Here is a 20989-nt window from a genome sequence, read left to right on the forward strand (position 1 = left end):
ACACTAAGATGTCTGTGTATCACACTCTGCAGAGATGAGGTGGCTGAGAGAAGTTGTCCGGACCGAATGGAGAAGACAATGACAGAGAAGATCTACATCGGAGGAGACGTCACCCGGAGGCCCTGGATGTGACAGGTATGTGCTGCTGTATAGTGAATATAATTGAATATAAGCCCAAGGTACAAGATCACCCTGTACTATGTGCTGCAAGCAGGGCCGCTGATAGGCCAGTACAGCTGGCCCAGTTGTACCGGGCCCGGCTGGCAGGGGGGCCCGGGCAGGGCCGTTTCTAGGGGCGGGCGGAACGGGCGGGCGCCCGGGGCGCTGTCAGAAGGGGGGCGCCCCCTCTTGTCGTTTCTCTGCCGTGGTTATATATAATTGCCGGCCGGTGGCGCCCCTCATGCTGCGCCTCCTGAGCGGCTGAGCGCTTGCCGCTCCTCTAAAGAATCTCCTGCCTGCGCCTGCTGTCTCTGCTCATGTTAGTGTAGCGTGGCCGAGCGCTGTACGGTCCGCGGTACAGGAGCATTTGTTTCCTGTACCCGGCCGGACTGAAAGGAAGTGCACACTAAGTGAGCACTTCCTGTCAGTCCGGCCGGGTACAGGAAACAAATGCTCCTGTACCGCGGACCGAACAGAGCTCGGCCACGCTACATTAGAGGTGACAAACTGACAATAGAATGGAAATGAATGACAGGGGGGGGGGGAGGAATGGAAATGAATGACAAGGGGGGGGGAGGGAAATGAGTGACAAGGGGGGGGGGGAGGAATGGAAATGAATGACAAGGGGGGGGGGGGAATGGAAATGAGTGACAAGGGGGGGGAGGAATGGAAATGAATGACAAGGGGGGGGGAATGGAAATGAGTGACAAGGGGGGGGGGAGGAATGGAAATGAATGACAAGGGGGGGGGGAATGGAAATGAGTGACAAGGGGGGGGGGAATGGAAATGAATGACAAGGGGGGGGAATGGAAATGAGTGACAAGGGGGGGGAATGGAAATGAGTGACAAGGGGGGGAATGGAAATGAGTGACAAGGGGGGGGGAGGAATGGAAATGAGTGACAAAGGGGGGGAGGAATGGAAATGAGTGACAAGGGGGGGGGAATGGAAATGAGTGACAAGGGGGGGGGATGGAAATGAGTGACAAGGGGGGGGGGATGGAAATGAGTGACAAGGGGGGGATGGAAATGAGTGACAAGGGGGGGGGAATGGAAATGAGTGACAAGGGGGGGGGAATGGAAATGAGTGACAAGGGGGGGGAATGGAAATGAGTGACAAGGGGGGGGAGGAATGGAAATGAGTGACAAGGGGGGGGGGATGGAAATGAGTGACAAGGGGGGGGGATGGAAATGAGTGACAAGGGGGGGGATGGAAATGAGTGACAAGGGGGGGATGGAAATGAGTGACAAGGGGGGGATGGAAATGAGTGACAAGGGGGGGATGGAAATGAGTGACAAGGGGGGGATGGAAATGAGTGACAAGGGGGGGGATGGAAATGAGTGACAAGGGGGGGGAATGGAAATGAGTGACAAGGGGGGGGAATGGGAGTGACAAGGGAGGGAGGGGGGGAGAGAAGAGAGTGACAAGAGAGTCCCCAGAGCCAGACCAAGAGCCAGACTGCAGCCAGAGACCAGATCATCTTATTGTCCTGGTGGTAAGTAGACAATGCAATATGTTTATTATGTAATTGTTTAGTTATTAATGCTATATTGGAAACTAATTTACCTCACATTTAGGGCCCATTCACACGTCCGTATGTGTTCTGCGGATCCACAAAACACGGACACCGGCAATGTGCGTTCCGCATTTTGCGGACCGCACATTGCCGGCACTAAGAGAATATGCCTATTCTTGTCTGCTATTGTGGACAAGAATAGGACATGTTCTATTTTTTTCAGGATCGGAATTGCGGCCCCATAGAAATGTATGAGTCCGCAATTCCATTCTGCAAAAAGGGACAGCTACATGAAGCTAGATTAACCCTAAGGGAAACATAGCAGTTCTTTTAATTTAAAAGCTGAGAAAGGGGTGGAACATATGTGATGTCTGATAAGGGGGGGCGGCAATTTTTATCTTGCCTAGGGCGGCAAAAATCCTCGCCGTGCAATGTGGTTCCACATTTTTTACAATGGGGAGACACTTATTTCATCGAGCAGTTTTGAGGGGGGGGGGGGGGAGTTTTTTTGACACTCGCCCTGAGAGAAATTTTACCTAGAAACTGCACTGGGCCCGGGCAGCCTCGACATAACAACTCGGTTCAAACCCGTCCTCCTTACCTCTGTCCCGACTCCCCGCCTTAAATTTTTAACATTACATTCAGCCGAGTTGTCCTAATGACAATCGTCTGTTTTTTTTTTTTTTTTGTACATACCGTATTTCACCGCCGCTTCCGGGTATGTCTTCTGCGGGACTGGGCGTTCCTATCTGATTGACAGGCTTCCGACCGTCGCATACAGTGCATCATGAGTCGCCGAAAGAAGCCGAACATCGGTGCGGCTCTATACGGCGCCTGCGCACCGACGTTCGGCTTCTTTTGGCAACTCGTGACGCGCAGTATGCGACGGTCGGAAGCCTGTCAATCAAATAGGAACTCCCAGTCCCGCAGAAGACCTACCCGGAAGCGGCGGTAAAATACGGTATGTACGAGAAAAAAAACAGCCGATTGTCATTAGGACAACTCGGCTGAATGTAATGTTAAAAATGTATTTTTTGGGTGAACCTCCACTTTAAATGCTACCACTACTCAGTACTTTCAAGCCTGCCGCATACAAACGGAGCAAGCAGGCAGGTACTGAGCGGCGATTTAAAAAAAAAAAAAAACGTAGAAAGCAGGGGGGGGGGGGTACGACGGCGTTTGACTAGCGGTCAGGGCTGTGGAGGTTTTTTTTTGTTTTTTTTTTAAAACATTAATTGGTTTGGGGAGGGGGTGTGTGAGTAGTGCAGGAAGTAGGACGCTTACTGTAGGAGTCAGGGGGGTCAGCGTCTCTGTCAGGTGGGGGTCAGCGTCTCTGTCAGGTGGGGGTCAGCGTCTGTGTCAGGTGGGGGTCAGCGTCTGTGTCAGGTGGGGGTCAGCGTCAAAATGGGAAAGGACTAGTGAAACTGGTCAGTGTTTCACATTGTTTTTGGGTGAAGCCATAAATATATGCACATATGCAGACTGTGAATGTTCAATTGCACTCTGAACTTGGGTCGTTTGACTCCTGTTGTTTTTGTGCCTGTTGGCGCACTTATGTTTACCCAGTTGTCTACAGTAAACTATCTTTAACGAGACCTGGCTTGTTGTTTTTTTTCCACCTTTATCATTTGTTTAATCTTCCTAATTTTTTCAAAATACCACTTCATTTATTCATTAATGTTTTTTTATTACATATTGATATTAAAGAGGTCTGTTCTCATCTGAAAACAGTATTTATTTTGGATAATAAAACTTATAACTGGCTGGAGAAAAATAAATATCACTTGTAGACAAATCTACATGTTGTTTCAAGGCGGCGTCTGGGGAGGGGCCAAGGGCGGGGCCAGGGGTGTGGCTGAAGGAGGGATCAGGGGGTGGAGCTGAAGGGGGCCCCGTCATGTATGCTGTACGGGGCCCCATGATTTCTATCAGCGGCCCTGGCTGCAAGCATGCAGCTGCTTAACCCTGACTGTGACATCACTGTGTATACCCTGCACTGTGATGTCACTCACTGTGCATGTTAACCCTGTACTGTTAGTCACAGTACAGGGTTAATATGCACAGTGATGTCACATACAGTACATCAGTACATCCAGGGACCAGGGTTAATGCAAAGGGACATCAGAGTACAGGATTAATATGCACTGTGACATCTCAGTATAGCCAGGGTTAATGCAAAGTGTTAATATGCACTGTGAATATAAGTCCTGTACTGTGTTGCCACTGTGAATATTAACCCTTTACTGTGATGTCACTGCATATTAAAGGGGTACTCCAGGATAGGAAAATAAATCCCCTATCCAAAGAATAGGAGATAAGTGTCTGATCGGGGGGGTCCGGCCGATGGGATCCCCCAATATCTCCTGTATGGTACTCTGGATCTCCTTGTGCCCGGAGCGGTGGTCAACACTCCCCCTCCATGTATCTATGGGAGAGACGCAGATACAGCACTTGTGTATCTCCGAGTCTTCCATAGAGATACATGCAGGGGGAGTGTTGACCACACCACCGCTCCGTGCGGTGGTTGACACAGCTTATTTCTTGAGGACTGAGCCGGGGCGCTGTACGGGAGATCACGAGCATCCCAACGTTCTTCGTGGGGGCCTCATGTTCGAGTTCTGAATGGCAGTAACCAACATGGCTACGGCATTACAGTGAATGGCTGTACTTACCTGCACGTTTATTGGCTGCGTAACAAACGTGCGGGGAGGAGACTCGAGCATTGCGCTCGAGCACAACCGGTGTTCGGCCGAACACCGCGATGTGCCGAGCATTGCGAGAATGCTCGCCCAACACTTCTATTGAACTACACTTCCCAAAGTTCACTCTTTTAATCTGTCTAAAAGGCACAATTATGACCAAAGAGTGGGCAGATGTCACAAAGACCATCAATAAATGTGAAAAAAGCTTCCTGTCTATAGACATCCTTATTCCTTACATGTTCTACTCCATGTTGTCTGGTTTAATGCTGCCACAAGCATTTTTATCATTTAAATACTTTCTGTAAATCTATAACAAATTTTAAATATGACAAATAGAGAACATATAGAAAGTTGCATGACAGGTTTGTGTTAAAGTATACTCATGGCCACCAGGAAAACAGGCAATTTGTGGACAAAAATTTTTAGGCTGTGGTTTACTCCAAAAGTATGCTAGCAATTTCCTCTTTCACTAAACTGACTATTTAGGAGGAGAAGCTAGCTACTTAGCCCTTCACCAAACCCATTGTTTAGGAGGAGAAACAAGCTAGTTCCTGCTTCACCGAACTTACTATTAAGGAGGAGAAACCAGCCACTTCCTCCTTTACCAAACTGACTATTTAGGAGGAGAAGCTAGCTACATCTTCCTTCCTCACTATTTAGGAAGAGAAGCCAGCTACTCCCTCCTTCACCAAATTAAGTATTTAGAGGAAAAATGAAAATAACTTACTCAAACTCCACTGTTTCTATTTAGAAGGAGTTGCTAGCTACTTCTTCCTTCACCAAACTCACTATTTAGGAGGAGAAGATAGCTGCTTACTCCTTCACGAAATTCACTATTTAGGAGGAGATGCTAGCTAATCTTCCTTCACCAAACTCAATATTTAGGAGAAGAAGCTAGCTACTTTCTCCTTCACCGCATTCACTATTTTGGAGGAAAAGCTAGCTACTCCTTCCTTCACCAAACTCAGTATTTAGGAGAAGAAGCTAGCTACTTCCTCCTTCACCAGACTTACTACTGAACTGCACCATTCATTCTTTCAGCATGTTAAGAAGACAATCTACATACAGAAAAGTATAATGTTGACCATTATAGGTGCCCAGGGCTGGGAATATACCTTAAAGACCATCAATAAATGTGAAAAACCCTCCTGTATGGGGACTTCCTTACATGTTCTATTATAACAGCCATAAAGAAGAATACAATATCTGGTTTTTAATGTTGCCACAAGCATTTGTATAATTTAAGCACTTTCTGAAAATATATAACAAATTTTAAATATGACAAATAGAGAACATCTGGAAAGTTGCATGAGACATTTCTGTTAAAGTAAACTTACGGCCCACAGGGAAACAGCCAATTTGTGGGCAAAACATTGGTAGGCTGTGGATCACAAAAAAAATACTTAGAGAAAAGGGGGCCCCAAAACAGGATCCTTTCCTGGACAGAAGGTTCTGCTTGCCCCATTGACCTTTAAAGGTGGCTTGACAATTGGCATGTTCTCAGCTCCATTGTTAGCTAACCACTAACCCAATAGTAACTATGGGAGCTGCCTCTATACTAGTCCACCTCACAAAGTGGCTGCTTCCCTCGACAGCAGGCAACAACACCCTTTACATTGGATGTATGAAATAACAAAAAAAAAAATAGCACAAGATTATTTTCACAGAATGGCACAAGCTCTTATGCCCATTTTCTTGTGAACTTTAGACTCCAGGCTTGCTCCACAGGCAGAAGGCCTCTGTTCGTATTAGCTGAAATCAGGTAAGTTTGGTTTCTCTGAAAGTGCCAGTTTCTGTAGACATAAGTGACATATTGAGTATAGAAATACCAGATAATCTTTCAGCGGTTTTGTTATATGTAGGCACTATATCACTTTACCCTACAAATGTTTATACCAGTCTTGGGGTTTGTCTTTTTTTTAATTATTAAATCATTTACTCCAGTAGTGGACATTTGACCACCAGTTTGCCTCATGCTCATGTATGGTGTCAACCCCTCCATGGACAAAACAATCAGCAGCTCAAAGCACGTAAACCAATAGCAGCCTATTTGGTACCACTACTTGCTAGTAGTATTACAGGAGATCCTGTGCTGTATGAAGATGATGGTGGGTTGTTTCTACCACCCCTTTGAGGTCTCGTCTTCAAAACTGCAAAGTGTAGAAGTTTCTTAACCTTATCTCTTGTGCTTTATTACATTTTTCCATTTTTTTTGTCCACATTCAGTTCAGAATGTTCACTTTCTCCATCATTTTCCATTTCCTCCATGACAAGGATATGGCGATTTTGCCCAAAAGTAAAGTGCAGTGTGTTTCTTGGTGAATATAAAGTGCACTTACTACAAGAAAGTAAATATTTTATGCCAAGCTAAGAGGAGAAAAAAACAATACAAATGACCACCAATTTTCAAGTTATTGCTAGAAATGAAAAATAGCCACTAGATAAATTGGGTTAATGTGTGTTTGTATGTATGGGTGCACACACAGCTGGGCACACATATCTGAGACAATGTGGCACATCTATTTATGTTGGTGCCTCACCTGTATAATATAAAACATAATAGAAGATAGGTCAAAGGTGGACTGGTTCTAAAGAGTATGGGTTATGGAAAGGCATCCAAAAATACTAGAGGTCACTCCAGTTTTTCAAAAAGAATCCCATATTTCATCTATGAAACATGACAGTGTGGTGACCTGTAGTCCTGCAGAACATTGACAATTGAGTAGTTCATATTGTAAGTGCAGCCACAACCCAACAACATTGGGAGATATCTTCTGTAGTTGGGCAAGGTTTTACTGAATCTTCCAAATTTCATATTTGGTATCTTCAATAACCCCAGTTTATACCTCCACCTAGAAGGAACTGTTCCTATGGAGCCCACACAAAGTCAATATGTATGTTATTTAGCAACTTGACCCTATACACAAGATCCGGCAGTGACATTTTTAGACGGAGGCTACTTGGTTGTAGACACTCCTGAAGACTGGAACTGTACTGGGTGCAAACTTCTACAAATTCTTCAGGTTGTACATTATTTGTGACATTAATAGCATTGGTTGAGTAACTGCTTGACTCTGTAAACCTATGCCTACATGCCAAGCAACTTTTGAAGAACATCCATGAGCTGGTTCATTCACTTTCATAGCCTTTATCTAGTCAAGATGTTTTAGGGTGGATTTGCTTGTATATATACAGCTTTATATGCTATGTTTTAAAACTTAAGGTATCCTTAGATGCTGGTTTGAAGATCTCCATTAAGCAATGTGCGTTGCGTTTCTGTTGTTTCGTTTAACCTAGATTTGTCTTGTTTGCTATCACTTCTGTCTCCTTCATCCATGCCACTGACCTTGGATAAGCAAAGGACATTCTGAAAGCTCTTTTTAAAATTGTCAGATAGAAAGGCATAAAGTATGGGGTTGGCACAGCTATTGGCATAACTCAGAACCACTACAAAGTCCCACATGGCTTTTAAGCCTGGAGTTGGCACTATTAAGAGTGAGACAGAGGAGACATTAAAGATGTAGAATGGGAGCCAACAAAATATAAAAACCGCTACCACTATAGACACCATCCTTGTAACTTTCTTTTCTGACCTTTTTCTTTTGGAGGAGCCAACTCTTATCCCAGAGGACTTCACTTTGATGATGATGAACAGATAGCAAAGGCAAATAATACTGAGAGGAACCAGAAATCCTAGGATAAAGGCGTAAATGATAAAACCAGTGTACCAGTTGCCAGAGTTATCAGGCCAGATAATGGTGCAGCTGCCTCTTCCATGGTTTAATTGTACCCCGGCATAATTCATGATGGGCATGATGACCAAAAGTGAGATGGCCCATACGGCAGCATTGACCATCTTAGCAGTCCTTGGTCTCCTCCATTTTGCAGACTTGATTGGATGAACCACTGCAAGGTAACGGTCCATGCTCATGACTGTCAGGCAGAAGATACTGGTGAACTGGTTAATGCCATCCACCGTCATGACAATTCTGCAAATAACTTTGCCAAAGGGCCAGTGAATCAAAGCCACCTGCATGGCCAAAAAGGGCAAGCCAAGCATAAACAGTTCATCTGCTATGGCTAGGTTTAGGATATAGATGTTGGTGATTGTCTTCATCTTGGCATATCGGAGTATGACATAAATGACCAGTGTATTTCCACAAAGTCCAACAATACATACCACAAAGTAGATGAAGGTCAGGATGGCATTGCTCGTCAGGTCATAGTAGTGTAATGTTGAGTTGGTGGATGCATTGTTAGTTGTCTCCATAATGTACCCCTGTGAAACAGGAGAAAAATATAGCTCTGTCATGTTGGTTAAGTCTGAGTAATCCTGCTCCATTTTGTCGTTCTCTAGTGAGCACAAATGGCGTTTGTTTATTCAATACTCATGGCAGATCCTTGGGTCTCTTGTAGTCTGGTGGACACTAAAACAAAACACATAAAAGCAAAAATCATTAAAAGCTAGCAACTGTAAGTAGCAACAGATTGACAAATCTATTTACTCTGCCCAAGCCTACGTAGCTACGGCTACACATTATTGATCTTGCCTTTCCATGTATACCATAATGATCTATTACAATGTATATCTATGCAGTTCAGATCTACACAACATGTTCCGTTTCTCTCTATTCATATCCATAGAAGATTCCAAAATTCTGCTGGTTGCCATTGGAAACAGACAGCAATTTAGCTCCACCTGTTGTCAGATGTATGACGTGGCTTATTCCTAGCCGAATAAATCTCATCTTTAATGCCCTGCTGTCTGGACATCAGAAGAACCCTTTAGAGAACATCCACACACATCCAAATTGGGGTCCACATTTGCATAAATTACATGTGAGTTCATCGCAGATTTGCCATTGATTTTGTCACAGAAGCCAACTACCTAAAATATAACTTTTAATCAAAATCGGCTAAGATAAACACATTATTCCTCACTTGGGGACTGATAGACAAACAGAAGACATATACAGACAAAAATAGAGCCAAAACAAGGACCAGGTAAGGGAGGGCCAATAAGGTGATATGGCAGGACCAGACACACATGTGTATCCCTGTGATGTCCCTGTGTTGCTCTTAGCCCGGAGATGAACCCTGATGGTGGGAACACTCCGTCCCCGTACCTAACCTAATTGTCCTTGAAAAGCCCTAATCTCAAAAAAAAACCATATAGATGTCCGGGTCCTGAGATATCTACTATACAAACAAATATAGTGTCCTATCAGACACTATATTTTAGGTAGTTGGCTTCTGTGACAGACTTCTTACTTACAACTACCAATTCAGTATTTAGTTAGGTCTATATTGCCATTGATTTTACCCAATTCATTGAAACTTACAGTGAAAATCTGGAAGATAAATTGAAGTTTCAATAGTGAATGTCTACACTGTTCCACAGGGTGTGGATGAGATTTCGGAAAAATCTCATCCACTTTGCTGCTGCTGTAAATGCTGCAGATTTTCCAACTGCAATATGTGGTGGATACCCTGCAGTGTATCCATCCTGTGTGGACATACCCTTAAAGAGGTTGTCTGATGAAGAAATCAGCTGATCGATGCAGGTCTTTTCACCAGGCAAAGCTGCAGCTACACATTGTATCACTAGACACCATGCATGGACATGCTTGGTCCACCAGTGTAGAAGTTATGGACATAGAAACCCCCCTTGTATGATGCCCATATTCCATAATAGACCATAGGGCTGTCATGATGAGACAACTCCTTTAAAGGGAGTCTGTCACCAGTTTAACCAATCACAATGCCTTGTAGGGCTAGATCAGCCGAATGTACCTTTCACTTAGTGGTCCATTGCTTATTGCTTCTTTCTGGAGAACATTACTTTTAATCCATATGCAGGTGAGCAGAGACGTGCACAAAGGGCTCCCTTGTATCTCTTGCTTCCTCAGCCAGTCCCACCTCTCCTTCTTGATTGACACTGCCAGGTTCCTGCATAATCTATCGCCAGGCCCTGTTATCCAAGAAGTAGAAGGAGGGGCACCTAGTAGGAGCAAGGGTGCACCGAAGATCTTAAGCCCACCCTCGATGCACTCAACTGCTCATTTTCATATGGATTAAAAGTACTTTTTCTCCAGAATGAAGCAACAGATCGCTAAGTAGAAGGTATCATTACGTTCAGCTGAGAAAGGTTCACTTTAATGGTAGCTTTGGATGAAAATGTAAACGTCATCATTGGGGAAGCCAAGTATTTGCCAAGTTTTATGATATTTTTAAGAAACATCTATTGGAAGGGGAGAGTGTTCACTGTTCAGGGCCCTCATCTATTTTTCAGAACAGGAATCACTTCCAAACAGCGCCCCTCTCTGTCTGGAGGACCCAGAAAATCTGTGCATTGCACACATAGCCCACAGATTTCTATAGGTATCAGGTAACCATTCAGATCACTTGTGGTGATGCTGTGAAGGAAGTGGAGGTTGTCTGTCACCTCTGTAATGGCATTTACACCAACAGATTGTCTGACAGTTTTTCTGACCAATGATAGGTCAGATGGCTGTTTATACACACAGATCTTTTGTTAGACCATGGGTGCGGCTGTTCTACTTGGTGCATTGTGGGTTGAGGCACTCCATTCACACACCCACACCTGGCTTCTCCTGTGTTATTGCTACCAGCTCTGAAATATCAAGAATTCAATCTGAATTTCAGGATAAATTCGATTTGCCACAAAGCTGAATTTCCTCGTGCTTCGTGGTAGCGAAGCGGTTTAACCTAAAATAGTGTTAAAAAAAAAAATCATAATTACCTCCTCCATTTGCCGGCCGCCGCCATCTTGATGGAACATTTTGGCCGAAATCTCGTACGTGGTGACGTATGACATCACCACGCTGGTCGGCGTGCCGATATCATCTCGGGCGCTGAAAGATTTCGCAAAAGATCTTCAAGCAAGATGGTGGCTGGCCGGACCGTCACGAGCAAATGGAGGCGGTAAGTATGATTAAATTATTTTTTCTGCTAATTTTACACAGTTTTTGCTCTTAGATGCCGCGATCAGCTATGAACGCGGCATCTGAGGGGTACAATGACGGGTGGCGGTGCTATCACAGCTCCCTGTCATTGCACCCGTTACTTACAAAAAAAAATGCGCTTCATGACGAAGTAATTCGTCACAAAGCACTTTTTTATTTTTATTTGGTGAAGCAGCCGAATTGAATTTTCTAAAACTTTGCCCATCTCTAAATATAATGTATCTACTGTGACGAGGGGACATCCTCTACATCTGGAGGAAAGAAGGTTTGTACACAAACATAGAAAAGGATTCTTTACGGTAAGAGCAGTGAGACTATGGAACTCTCTGCCTGAGGAGGTGGTGATGGTGAGTACAATAAAGGAATTCAAGAGGGGCCTGGATGTATTTCTGGAGTGTAATAATATTACAGGCTATAGCTACTAGAGAGGGGTCGTTGATCCAGGGAGGTATTCTGATTGCCTGATTGGAGTCGGGAAGGAATTTTTTTCCCCTAAAGTTTTGCCTTCCTCTGGATCAACTTGCAGGATGACAGGCTTTTCAGCCTTATAAACTATGTTAATATGTTAAATTTTTAACAATTCTTTTTTTCTGTTTGCTCCCATCATTTCCATGCATTTATCTAGGAAGCTGAGCTGCAATACCATACACAACATAGGAAGCGCTGCTTCTGGAAAGAAAGAAAGCAGCCATTTTTTTTCTAATGTTGCTTCCTTACCATTGAATCCCTCTTCCTTTCTGTATGTGTCCTCACATAACTCCATTGCTCTCAGTGTAACTCGCATTACGGTAATAATATTGTAAAACGTAACCAAGGCAGTGATGCATTAGTCTCACACTTCCCACACTCCTCTGTACATTGCCTGGATACTGATATTACAGTACATTTTGCCACTTTATAATGACCCAGTCCTGATCCGTCACGCTGGCTGCAGAGGTCTGGCAGATGCAGAATGCAATCGGTTATTTCCAGCCGGCTGGAAAGACTATTGATTTTGTATCACGCTCTCACTCTAATAGGAAACATTTCAAACACTTCAATAAAGCCTGATCGTGGGTTTAGCCACCAGTATGCTCTGTACCGGCATCTGTATCAACGAGGTCCTATCTGACACATTTATCAACCAGGTCATACATCGAAAGTGGAAATCCATGGTCCTCCCTAAAGCCTCTAAACCTGCCCTCCATCATCTAGGTGTAAATAGTTTGTTCCATAATCTATGTCCAACCATTACTACGGAAGCGTAAACTAGAGCAAGGATGACCTCATGATGGACGGATGGTGGCCTGGGTGGTATTTTCTGTTGGCATCTCTAAGGCCAACTTACAAGTAAGCCAGGCAGCAGAACTCAATGTCAGGCAGCAGCTGCAGAAGGAAATGAGATTTCAGGATGTATAAAAAGAGAGATAAGACCCTGTCATCCCAAGGTAATATATTTTTTTTTGTTAGAAATCCCTCGTGAGGTCGAATGTTGAAGTTGGGCTTCAATTTTGGGCTCCATATTCTAAAAAAGGACATGGGAGAGGCATAAAGGTTTCAAAGGCAGGCAACCAGAGGTCATACATTCAGAAGTGGAAGTCCATGGTCCTCCCTAAAGCATGTAAACCCCATGTTCTCTATCTAATAGTTTGCTCCATAATCTACTGTATGTCCAGCCATTACTATGGAAGCATAAACTAAAGCAAAGATGACCTCATGATGGACGGATGGTGGCCTGGGCATCACTAAGAGCCACCTTACAAGTAAGCCATGTAGCAGCACTCAATGTCAGGCACCTGCTTCAAAAGCAAATGAAGTTTCAGGGAGTATAAAAAGAGAGATAAAACTCTGTGACCCCAAGATAATATTGCCCCTTTAGAAAATCCCTCGTACAGCAAGGTCACATGTTGAAGATGAGGTCCAGTTTTGGGTTCCACATTCTAAAAAAGAACGTGGGAGAGGTAGAGAGGGTTCAAAAGCGGGCAATCATAGAGTGGCTAATGATTAGTGCCACAAAGTAATGTTCCCAAATAATACTGCCATATGTAGGCCAAATTACTCTTCCATATCGTACGGTAATTAACCGTGCCATAGGGTGCCACCATCATTGTACACTACAAAAATAATAAGCTGTGTAGCAGCAGCACCACACAGTATCATATAGTGCTCAAATAGTAGTATCATAAAGTGACCAGATAACAGCTCCATACATAAAGTAATCTAATACTGCTAGACAATTAATAGTAGGATTAATGGTGGGCAAAAGCCTCCGGCGCCCTTCAATAGGGATGGCTGATGTGTCCTCTGTGACCACTAGGGTCATACACCCCTAAAGCTGCCCCAGAATTAGATATCTATAAGCCAAACCCAATGATTTTGAGGAAACCGGCTGACCATCTAATGCGCATGTGGGACCTTTATCTCTCCCCAATGGCAGATGTCAGGGTAGAGAAGGATCAGGTTGATAGATTTCAACATGCCTGATCCTTTTGTTCTCAGGGAGATAAGCCAGTGTGCATATGGATGAAGGGTTGGCAGAAGTAACTGTAACCGAACGACAGCTACAGTATCTTTTAAAAATCCCATCGAAGGCAAGGAGCTTGGCCAAGTTAAGTTGAATATTCTCCTTGAAGGATAAAAACTGAGACATTATGTTATTGTGGACATATTAGGAGAAGAATTTACTCATTAGAAAAGGTAATTACAAAGCTAAGGTAAGAGGGAGAAGTTGATGGAGGCAATGGCAGAAGTTAACATGAACATGTCTTCAAGAAGGTTGAAGACGCAAGTAGTGTTGATGACATTCTAGAGAAGCTCCGTGACCTGACAACCCCATATTAACATAGCCAAAAAGCAATGAGGAACTTATTTTTACACCAGGTTACGTCCGTCCTAGAGTCAGGAGGCTAGTTACTAGTTAGACCAGAGAGGGGAAGTTGATGGAGGCAATGGCAGCGGTTAACATGAATATGTCTTTAAGAAGGTTGAAGACCCAAGTAGGGGTGATGACATTCTAGAGAAGCTCTTGGACCTGACAATCCCATAGTAATATAGCCAAAAAGCAATGAGGAACTTATTTTTACACCAGGTTATGTCCGTCCTGGAGTAAGGAGGCTAGTTACTAGTTAGATTCATTTGCAAGGTCCTTGTCAGATGACATAACGCAGTGACTCTCTACGTGCCGCTCTCTGTTTAGATCTGCATCATTTCATTAGACGAAGAGGAGTACACCAGTCTGACCACATTTCATCAGCTCATGTAGCTCATGTTTCCTACTATACTTATGGTCCACTACTGTAGTGAGAAGATACAAGGCAGGAAGACATATGAGATAGCAGGACCGAATTCTTCTTAGGTGATGTTTAGATCTGAGGAGCTTTCCCCTTGAATATTTACATTTTACCCAATTTGGCTTGCCATACGAGGACCACTACCACTTGTAGCATCACAGCCTTATCTCCGTTAGGAACCTGTTACACAATTAAGGGGTCCAGGAAACTGAGAGATGGGGAGATGTTTGTCAGGATCTTCACACTAGTGGGCACCAGTGATTTTCTTTCCCTGATTCACATAAGGACTCTACAAAATCTGGTTTTGTCTATTTAACCCCTGGGGAAGAAAGGATGTGTCCATTGATGAATCCCATATCTAGTCCTAGACCGTGGAATTTAGTCAGCACCTACAGTCCACAGTTAGCTTAGTTTAGCGAATGATAAGCCATTCTGGGACTCGTAGTGCCTCATCACCTCTCGCCCTACGCCTTTATTTAACCCTTCATGTCATCTCTAATTTTCAGTTGATATTTGATTTTGAATCACCAGAAATTATGGCTACCCTCTTTCTCCATATGGCAAGCAATGCTAGGACTTGTAGTGCCAGGGAAGCTGATGAGACTGGCAGAATACAAGTCATAGGTAGTCCAGGGGGAAGAGGAATCACTGATCGGTTAGCACTTGTTGCATGCGGATTGTGAGCTCTTTGCAACAAAGTAACAAATGCAAATTGTTGCCGTTTATAAACAAACAATGGCTGATACAATGTGTGACAAGGTTGCCACCCGGACTCTTTTAGTGGGTGATGTGCTTTTCTAATATGCAACTCATGGCATCCTAATGTGCCAATCAGTTCTGTGCCATGCATTCTGCCAACTACCATGTCAAATATAATGATCCTAGTACACTGGCGTCCTGGCAGAACTGCTCCATGTCATTAAAGTGGCTGATAAGATTAGTCAAAGTTACAATTTACTTTGAGCAAACAGGTTGAAGAAAAATTCAAAGGGAAACAGCCCCATACAATTTAGGAGAGTAGCTGCCCCGGGTGTTGCGTGCCAGGGCGGTGGGATGTCAACAAGTCACTCTGCCTTGGCAAGGTTATTTAGATACAGGGCTAGGGTAGCAAACTGAATCTTTTTACCCTGGGCATAGGAAAACCTGCATAGAATGTATTCATAGCTTACACTATAGCCCAGTGATGGCTAACCTCTGGCACTCCAGCTGTGGTGAAACTACAACTCCTAGCATGCTCCATTCATTTCTATGACATCTTGGGAGTCGTAGTTTTACCACATCTGGAGTCCCGGAGGTTAGCCATCACACATAGAGCCTAACCCTGAGGTGAGAGATCCAATAGATCTGCTCGGATATTAGAAAAAACATAAGCTCATTTTGGTGCAAAGAAATAAATAAAAAGTCACTTACCTGTCTAGGGTCAACTAGGGGTTCAAGACGCTCCAGGGAATCCACCGTCTTCTCCAGCAGTGCACCTGACGAAGTCCATTGTCCTGAAGTTTCTCACCTGCGAGAGATTTCGGAAACTCTCCGATGTATTTCTGAGATCCGATGGGAGTAGTGCTCTTGCCTGCGTTTGGATAGTGACTTCCCTCTCCAGCTGGTCCTCGGCAACAGAGCTCTCCAAGTGCGTGTGTGCTCAGTCTGAAGCTCCCTCTACATCTGAGGGTTGTATCCAGGAGTAATGAGAGGAGGACTTGCAGAATTCCTCCTGTTCACACACAGATGGTGCTCAAGCCATACAATCTCTCTCAAGTCTATTGCGAGCTGGAAAGATGGAGACAGCGTCTGTCGCTCGCTCCCTGAATACAGACCCCCCCCCCTCAGTCTCCACTGACAGCCGTCAGTCACTGCACTTATTTACTGTATCCGTTTATAAAAGGTAAGGGTGCAGATTTGTTGCAAAAATTCCTGCTATTATCCCAATAAGGCTACATGCACAGGACCTTATGTGTTTTGCAGTCCACAAATTGCAGATCCATTGTAACAATGCCTAAAACGGACAAGAATATAGGACATGTTCTATTTTTTTTGCGGGGCTACGGAACGGACATACTGATGCAGACAGCACACGGTGTGCTGTCCGCATTTTTGGCGGACCCATTGATAAAAAACGGAACGGACGCGGAGACAAACAACGTTCGTGTGCATGTAGCCTAAGGGTAAGGTTCTGTATCATCTGCAGATGTAGCAGAGCTGAGGTTGTCGTTCTGTAGATTTTGTACTAACATGGTCAGGAAACTGTGAAATGACATATTCCAGCTCTGCTATATCTGTAGATGTGTTTCCAATGTTCAAGGGGTTAATTATTTCTCCAGTACCAACTGGTATGCGAATGTAACTGAATATAGCAGCCTACACACACACACACACACACATACGGGAGGATGGGATCAAATTGGAAAAAAAAGTACGTTTTAGCAATTTGTAAACCCCCTGCTTCCCCATCTTGTACCTGGGTTTAACATAAAATCTTATCTGGGTGATAACGGCTATCAGTTTTTTCCCACTGCTTGCTGTCAATGAATAGGGATACTGTACATCTTGAAGCTGGAAATGTCCTTCCCATGCAAGTGTTTTGTCACAACGTATCAGTACAGGTAAGTCCTAGACAGAAGAGGCTTCTGCTGTTACCGCTATATTTAACCCACTATGGATTACCTGTATTTGATAAGCTATGGCAAACCTTCTGCACTAGGTCAGGGGTTTTATTTCTGTTCACTGACAGCAAGCAAATATTTTTTTAAAAAAAATATGGTTTACAAGCAAAGCACAGAGTTAAAAAAAAAAAAGTTACTGGGATGCAGTTGTGGTGAGGGGGGTGCAGAAAAGTAGCCCATACAAACAGCTCTGAACATATCAGGCACAAGAAACCCTTAGCAAAAATATTCTACAAAGATGCAGATGTAGTAGAGCTGTTTTTGTAATTTGCCATTTTCTGCTTCAGTGAAATTGCTTCCATGGAGAACAGCAGATTGAAGTTTAATAAAGTATCACACATATAGGAATGGCTTATCCTGTAGCCCATCCTAATGCTCACTCACAGCAGCACAGAGTATTTCATGTTTACAAGATAACTTGTGAACTGTTTCCTGCTCTGTCTGGAGAAGTGATGACAGGTCTGCATGAGATCATGACAAGCAAAAATATAGATAATGGAAGGAGCGGGGGTCTCTGGTTGGCACAGGCTGCACCTGCAGGGCATTGGTGCTGAAGTCCTCACACCTGAAGGATCAGTTCACGGAACAGAAGGAGCTGAATGAGAGACACAGATTGCCCCTTCTTTCATCCTGACATCCCCATTCTTTGATCTGATAAGGAAACGTCAGTGACAAGCAGAGAGTTTATTTCTCCAGACGTGTGTTAAATAACATACAAGTCTAATGAGCAGGTCCCAAAAGCCATGAATCGGTATAAAGCGTCAGAAGGAAGGAGTTCTGAGCATGCAAGAGCGTAATAATACTAATTAGGGATGAGCGAAGCAAGCTTCGCATCCAAGATCCGAAGGCGATTCGCTCAATACTTTGCTTTAATGCTTTACGGAGATTCACCTCCGTACAGCATTAAAATCTATGGGCCCTGGCGAGGGAAATTCGTTATCACGGGACTTTGGTGAATAACTTTGGGATTTGAAAACCATTTTGAAACGTGGTACCGAAGCCGACTTCGGATTCCTGTTTTAAAATGGTTTTCAGGAAAAAATATAAAAAATCGATGGCCAAAGTTATTCACTGAAGTGATAACTCCTTTCCCCTCGCCGGAGCCCATACATTTGTATACTGTGCGGAGACGAATCCCCGTACAGCATTCAAACGAAGTTTGGAGCGAAGCGACTTCAGATCTATGATCCAAAAGTAACTTCGCTCATCAATTATAATATTATTACTGGGAGCGAAAGACCGTACTCTACTACACAGAAAATATGGATTACTCACATATGGAAGAGTTTAGTTTCCCTGTAAGGCTGTACTCACAGATCTCATATATCTATCTCATATATCTATCTTCTCTGTATTTGTCTGTCTATTCGATCTATCTATCTATCTATCTATATATCTATCTTCTATCTATCTATCTATCTATTATCTATCTATCTATCTATCTATTATCTATCTATCTATTATCTATCTATTATCTATCTATCTATTATCTATCTATCTATTATCTATCTATTATCTATCTATTATCTATCTATCTATCTATTATCTATCTATTATCTATTATCTATCTATTATCTATCTATCTATCTATCTATCTATCTATTATCTATCTATCATCTATTATCTATCTATCTATTATCTATTATCTATCTATTATCTATCTATTATCTATCTATCATCTATTATCTATCTATCTATTATCTATCTATCATCTATTATCTATCTATCTATTATCTATTATCTATCTATTATCTATCTATTATCTATCTATCATCTATTATCTATCTATCTATTATCTATCTATCATCTATTATCTATCTATCTATTATCTAAAAGAAAAAGAAAGAAAGCAGCACACAAAAAAGGAACGGGTGCAAAAAAATCCTCCCAGGAGACCTGCGACCAAGATCCCAAATGTAGATAATGTAGCAAAAGAAGGCAGCACTCCAGATTGCAGTAAAAAAGTGGACGGTTTATTCACTCATCAGCAACGTTTCAGCTCTCACATTGGAGCTGGAAAAAGGCTCCAATGTGAGAGCTGAAACGTTGCTGATGAGTGAATAAACCGTCCACTTTTTTACTGCAATCTGGAGTGCTGCCTTCTTTTGCTACATTATCTATTATCTATCTATCTATCTATTATCTATCTATCTATTATCTATCTATTATCTATCTATCTATTATCTATCTATTATCTATCTATCTATTATCTATCTATTATCTATTATCTATCTATCTATCTATTATCTATTTATCTATTATCTATCTATTATCTATTATCTATCTATCTATCTATTATCTATCTATCTATCTATTATCTATCTATTATCTATCTATCTATTATCTATCTATCTATCTATATATCTATCATCTATCTATCTATCTACACATTTTTCTAGACATCTATCTAGACAACAACCAAGCACTGCAGGCAAAGTGGAAAAATGGAGTGCCAGCGGCCACGGAAGCGATCCAACATCCAGATCAATATAAAAATGAAAAGTTCCACGGCACTTCCAAGAAACAATTGATGTGTCTATTACACCAGGTGCGACGTTTCGGTCCTCTCATTGTCATTGCTTGAAAAAGGTTCCATTGAGAGGACCGAAACGTCGCATCTGCTGTAATAGACACATCAATTGTTTCTTGGAAGTGCCGTGGAACTTTTCATTTTTACACATCTATCTATCTACCTACCTATCTCATCTATCTATCTAATCTATCTATCTCAGTGGCGTAGCTAGAAATTACTGGGCGCCACAGCAAATTTTTGAATGGGGCCCCCCTCCCCCAGTAATTTTTTTGCAACCCCTTCCTTTCAACCCCCATATTCCTGTGGCTAGTAAAGATCGCTCTCTCAGACCAGGCCCGGCAGCTGTTCCATCCGTTTTCTACACTGTCTATACTGTCATTGTATATCATTTCATTGTATAATACTGTTGAGGGGGCCCTGACAAAATCTATATATCTATCTATCTATCTATTGTATCTATCTATCTATTATATATCTATCTATTATCTATCTATCTATCTATTATCTATCTATCTATCTATTATCTATCTATTATCTATCTATCTATCTATTATCTATCTATCTATCTATCTATTATCTATCTATCATCTATCTATCTATTATCTATTATCTATCTATCTATCTATATATCTATCTATCTATCTATTATCTATCTATTATCTATCTATCTATCTATTATCTATCTATCTATCTATTATCTATCTATTATCTATCTATCTATTATCTATCTATCTATTATCTATCTATTATCTATCTATCTATCTATTATCTATCATCTATCTATTATCTATTATCTATCTATCTATCTATCTATTATCTATCTATCTATCTATTATCTATCTATCTATTATCTATCTATTATCTATCTATCTATTATCTATCTATTATCTATCTATTATCTATCTATCTCCTATCTATTATCTATCTATCTATATATTATCTATCTATCTATCTATCCATCCTCCTGTCTATCTATCGATCTATCTATCTACACACCCATTCTTCTATCCATCCTCCTGTCTATCTATCTTTCCTGGATGTCCTACAGCAGTACAGTCACAAATAGTTTAAATCTCTCTAGTCAGAGACAGGTTAGTAAGTAGTATTGGTCAATTAATCAGTTAACCAACCGCCTTGAACCCTATAAAGCTGAGCAGGAAGAAGGA

At 42.4% G+C, this 20989-nt stretch overlaps 1 protein-coding gene across 1 annotated transcript; it reads right to left on the reverse strand.

The window, feature by feature from the left end:
• Positions 1-5568: 5568 nt before the first annotated feature.
• On the reverse strand, positions 5569-16279 carry SSTR2 (somatostatin receptor 2). The gene is made up of 2 exons (XM_040437709.1): positions 16041-16279; positions 5569-8802 (listed from the first exon to the last, which is right to left on the reverse strand). Exon 2 carries the CDS (start codon positions 8715-8717, stop codon positions 7605-7607), a length of 1113 nt encoding a protein of 370 aa, XP_040293643.1. The 5' UTR covers positions 8718-8802; positions 16041-16279; the 3' UTR covers positions 5569-7604.
• Between the last annotated feature and the right edge of the window lie 4710 nt (positions 16280-20989).

Source organism: Bufo bufo, chromosome 6 (genome assembly GCF_905171765.1).
Source record: "Bufo bufo chromosome 6, aBufBuf1.1, whole genome shotgun sequence".
Lineage (NCBI taxonomy): Eukaryota > Metazoa > Chordata > Amphibia > Anura > Bufonidae > Bufo > Bufo bufo.